We start from the raw sequence: 5,394 nt of genomic DNA on the forward strand, positions 1-5,394 counted from the left end.
CGGGTCACCTTTAACCCGGCCCAACCCCCACCTATCTCGGGCCGGTTCTGGGTCATCCAAGTCAAACCCGGCCAACCCGCACCATTAGTTTAGGACTTTAGGGGGAAAAATTTCTAGCTTTCCTATTTTTTAGTAAATAGGAAATAGGAAATTTTGAGTTTTTCTTTTTTTAGTTTGTATTGTGCTAGGGTTTTATATATATAGACGGTAGTTCTACATGAAGACGGAAACGACAATGACAATGGCAGATGCAGTCAAAAAGCTTCCACCATATCTTCCAAGAGAGATTATCTTTAACATTCTCATAAATGTTCCTGGTCAAGCCCTTCTTGAGGTTGTGAGACACGTGTGCAAGCAGTGGTACGATATAGTTAGCGACCCTCTTTTCGCTAAAGCGCATTGTCAAAAGTCTAGTCTCGGTTTCCTATTCCAGAATTCGAAGAATTATTGTCATGTTAATTACATTGATGTCAACACGCGTACACCGAAATCAATCAAAGTTCAAAATCCGCCCTATGCAAAAATAATATTATGTAGTTTGAATGGGTTAGTCTTGCTTTCGGATCCGATTAACGAAGAAATATTTCATGTAGGGAATCCTATGACTAAAGAAAAAATCAGCCTGCCTCCCCTGGCGGTAGGTTTGGGCACAAAGTCCGCGGGTTTAGCAATTAATTCCTCTGGTCATTATAAAGTAGTGCATGTTTCTAAACAAGTACAAATACGGGTATTTACAATAGGCGTTGATAAAGCCTGGAGATTAATTGATCTTCAAGGTATACTCATTAGCTCAACCATGAAATATATTCTAGAACGTCCGTACTGTTGTCGGCAATATATTTACTGGTTTCATTATGACAGTTCCTTTGGTTTAGCCTTGGATGTCGATACAGAAACAATTTATCGATTCACTGGGCCGAAGGATGAAAGACATTCGATTTTAATCGATGTTGTAAATATGGAAACAAGTATCGGCGTTATACGTGAAGCTAGAACATTGATGGTTCGAAAATTGACAGACGTGAAATCTAGTGAATGGACTGAATTCGCTCGAATCAATGTGGTACCGGTGTATAGCCGGTTTTTTAAATTATTTGGTAGTACATTTAATAACGATATATATCCGGTGGGAATATTTGGCGGAGATTTGTGGTTTTATTGTTGTGTTGGTGAGAAGTATGTTGTGGTTAGAAAAAAATTGGCCGACGAAAGGTTCGAGTTTTTCGAGATTGCGAGAGGCACCCTACATCCTCACGCAAGCACATTTGTTTCACCAGAGAAATTAATAGCCTAAAAATCAATTGATCTTGATATATACACGATTATTTATCGGTGTTACCTTCTTACACGCCCTTTATTATTATATACGACAGTTATTGTAACATTACATGTGACTGTTGTGAGAGAGTGGCGTCGAGATAGTATTCACGTCTTTGTTTAAACGAGTGGGGATCTTCTGTCCCATTTGGTGTCCCAATCTGTGTGTCACTCCAATCACCTTCTAACACATCAACAAATTAATATAATTATTGCAATATTTTATTTTGCAACAAGTGATGTGTCAAAAGGTGAGTGGAGTGACACACACAATGGGACACAAAAGTGGGACAGATGATCCTTACTGTGTTTAAACATAGTTTTGTCTACCAAGATAGTATTGACTAATTTTATTGGGATTTGTTTTTCCGTAATTTTTTTCTGTTTATTTTTTTCCATTACATTACGCATTTTATGCCAAGTTAAATTCCAAATAAGTAGTGTAAGTCCGTGCTAATTGCAACCGATTGCTTTAATACTCTTTTGATTGGGAGACAAGTTCAAACGCTTACTGTAAACCAATTATATGAAACTTGTCGTGTTTCCATGTTTGACATTTACGAATTATATTTTAAGCCCATTATATATCTAGAATAGTTTCCTATAATTAGGCTCAATTTTTTCTAGTAAGCGAGTTTAGGTGGAAAATTTTCTAACTTTTCTATTCTTTAGTAAATAGGAGATTCAAGTTTTTCCTTTTTTTAGTTTGTACTCTAATAAGATTATAGATGGGAGAATATTTCATAAGACAATTGCAATTGATAATAGTTGTTGTGTTATTGATATTAGTAGAATCATCGATCTTTATGATACCTTATAAAGAAACCCTAAACATTACTAAAACCCTAGAGACGGCCATCGTGACGTAGCCGTCACTACTAAACTCTAGATGATAGTCAGGCCCAATAGGCCTAATATACTCTGTACTAGGGTTATATATATATAGACGGCACACACAGAGATACCCAAATAAGGCAGACATTGAATAAACCGGTAATGGCAAAGAAAAAAAAGAATAAACCGGTAATGTCAGCAACGATGAAGACGACGACGACAATGGCAGACGCAATCGAAAAGCTTCCACCATAACCTACTTATATTATATTTTTGTATGTTAAATAATTAACATCTCTATACATCTAATAAACTATAATAATTAATACCATAAGTATGCATGTTTATAATAATTAATTATTTTATTTTAAGAAAATTGACCATTTTCTAGTCTTCTATAAATATTTAGGAAAATTACCAAGTATCTTCTTTCTTTTAGTCTCCTTGAAATTGACCATCTTAATTAATTATTTTATTTTAGGGAAATTGACCATCTTGATTAATTATTTTATTTTAAGTAAATTGACCATGTTTTGGTCTCTTACAAATGTTTAGGAAAATTATCAAGCTTCTATATAATTTAATTTTAACGCAAACTATATAATATTTGCATTGAGATCTCTTAATCGGATCCATCATACGGTGCTAGTGATTTAAAACTATATAGTAAAATTAATTTGTATAACTTTCTTTAATTACATTGAAGTTCCTTGGTTTCTGGATTTAATATATAGTATTGATTGATTGATTTTTTCTAGTAAGCGAGTTTAGGTGGAAAATTTTCTAACTTTTCTATTCTTTAGTAAATAGGAGATTCGAGTTTTTCCTTTTTAGTTTGTACTCTAATAAGATTATAGATGGGAGAATATTTCATAAGATAATTGCAATTGATAATAGTTGTTATGTTATTGATATTATAAGTAGAATGATCGGTCTTTATAATACCTTATAAAGAAACCCTAAGCATTACTAAAATCCTAGAGACGGCCATCGTGACGTAGCCGTCACAACTAAACCCTAGATATAGTCATCCAGCCCTAATGGGCCTAATATACTCCATATTAGGGTTATATATATATAGACGGTGGTTCTACGTGGTTGTGTGAAACACAAGAGAGATCCCCAAATAAGGCAGACATTGAATAAACCGGTAATGGCAAAGAAAAAAAAGAATAAACCGGTAATTTTAGCAACGATGAAGACGACGACGACAATGGCAGACGCAATCGAAAAGCTTCCGCCATATCTTCCAACAGAGGTAATCTTCAACATTCTCATAAATGTTCCTGTTCAAGCCCTTCGCGATGCGAGACACGTGTGCAAGCAGTGGTACGATATAGTTAGCGATCCTCTTTTCGTTAAAGCGCATTGTCAAAAGTCTAGTCTCGGTTTCCTAATACAGGACTCGAACAATTATAGTCATGTTAATTACATTGATGTGAACATGCCTATAGAGAAGACGAAGACGACCAAAGTTGAAAATCCGTCTCAGGCCACAATATTGTGTAGTTTGAATGGATTAGTCTTGCTTTCATATTCGACTTACTGGGAAATAATATTGCATGTATTGAATCCTATGACTAAAGAAAAAATCTGTCTGCCTCCCCTGAAGGTATATTGGCTGGGCCCAACATCCGCGGGTTTATCAGTTAATTCCTCTAGTCATTATAAAGTAGTGCATGTTTCTGTTGATAATTATGGTTGTTATTACCGCGAACAACTACACATACGGATATTTACAATAGGCGTTGATGAAGCCTGGAGATTCATTGATCTTCAAGGTATACCCAATAGCTCAACCATGTACCAGCATATTCTAAATCATTCGTATTGTTGTCGGCGATATATTTACTGGTTTCATTATTACAGTTCCTTTGATTTAGCCTTGGATGTCGATACTGAAACAATTTATCAATTCACTGGGCCGAAGAATGAAGTTAATGATTCGAGAGTCGAGGTTGTAAGTATGGAAACAAGTATAGGCGTTATCGATGAAACTAGCACTTTATTGAAGGTTTGGAAATTGACAGACGTGAAATCTAATAAATGGACTGAATTCGCTCGAATCAATGTGGAACCGGTGTATAAGCGGTTTTCTAAATTATTTGGTCGTAGATTTAAAGACGGTATATATCCGGTGGGATTATTTGACGGAGATTTTTGGTTTTATTGTTGGGTCGGTAATAGCAAGTATGTTGTGGTTCGAAAAAATTTGGCCGATGAAAGGTTTGAGTTTTTCGAGATCGAGAGAGGCACCCTGCATCCTCATGCAAGCACATTTGTTTCACCAGAGAAATTAATAGACAACGATAGAGCGTTACCAGGGTGATACCCAATTTTGGACGTCATCTTTTTAAATGCCCTTTACATAAGGCCTATTGTTTGTGACGGATTTGAGAGGATGGCGCTGAGATTCAGTATTGCCTATCTTGTTTTCCTGTTTTTATATGGATGGTTTTCCGTCTTTACGTCTTTGTTTAAATGTAGTTTTGTACTTTTGTTTACAAGAGATACTATTTGACTAATATAATTGGGATTTGTTTTCTTCGTACTGTCTTTGTTACACTTATTTGTTTGCCTATTACGTTTATATTTCTATTAACAGTGTGAGAGTTTTTTTTTTCTGTTTATATTTCTATTACGTTTTGCATTTTATGCTGATAGTTAAATTCCAAATCACAAGTGTAAGCATGTGCAAACTGCAACGGATTGCTTTAATACTCTTTTAATGTCGAACAAAGTTTCAAAAATATGTAGTTATCTATTTAATCTCGTATGAAGTTTTCGATTTAAAATTGCAACTTATGAAGTTAAGACACATAGATGAAGAAAAAAAAACTATTTGTACAAATTAAATTGTGTAAATTTAAAACCTATACTCGGTAATTTTATTTTATAACTCAAAGTTCTCGATATAGAAATATGAATATTCATAGTCTACGTAAGACGGTGTATAAGACGAGCTCTCATTCCATAGGTGGGAGATTCTATCCCATCTTACATGGTAGAGATCGAACGAGATGAACCACCACCGTCCCATGACATTCAAGACGATTTTTCAGGGCCTCTAGAATTAAGAGATCATGGTGATCGGTGATATTATGACAAGGACCAAAAGTAGAAGAAATCTGTGATTCGGAGAAAAGTTCAAACGCTTACTGTACAGTAAACCCAAACCAAGATAACAGAACTTTACATACAAACAACCGTAAATTGACCAAAAATAAAAGCCAATTCCAAATC

At 35.0% G+C, this 5,394-nt stretch overlaps 2 protein-coding genes across 2 annotated transcripts; both read left to right on the forward strand.

Moving 5' to 3' along the window:
- Positions 1–235: 235 nt before the first annotated feature.
- On the forward strand, positions 236–1,294 carry LOC141641941 (uncharacterized). Its single transcript, XM_074450581.1, has one exon. The coding sequence runs from the start codon at positions 236–238 to the stop codon at positions 1,292–1,294; it is 1,059 nt and encodes a 352-aa protein (XP_074306682.1).
- A 2,052-nt stretch (positions 1,295–3,346) lies between these two features.
- Positions 3,347–4,480, forward strand: LOC141641942 (putative F-box only protein 15). Its single transcript, XM_074450582.1, has one exon. The coding sequence runs from the start codon at positions 3,347–3,349 to the stop codon at positions 4,478–4,480; it is 1,134 nt and encodes a 377-aa protein (XP_074306683.1).
- The last annotated feature ends 914 nt before the right edge of the window (positions 4,481–5,394 follow it).

Source organism: Silene latifolia, chromosome 2, assembly GCF_048544455.1.
Source record: "Silene latifolia isolate original U9 population chromosome 2, ASM4854445v1, whole genome shotgun sequence".
NCBI classification, from domain to species: Eukaryota; Viridiplantae; Streptophyta; class Magnoliopsida; order Caryophyllales; family Caryophyllaceae; genus Silene; species Silene latifolia.

Coding starts and splice junctions, on each gene's coding strand:
- LOC141641942 (XM_074450582.1), top strand. CDS start 3,347: ATGAAGACGACGACGACAATGGCAGACGCAATCGAAAAGCTTCCGCCA.
- LOC141641941 (XM_074450581.1), top strand. CDS start 236: ATGACAATGGCAGATGCAGTCAAAAAGCTTCCACCATATCTTCCAAGA.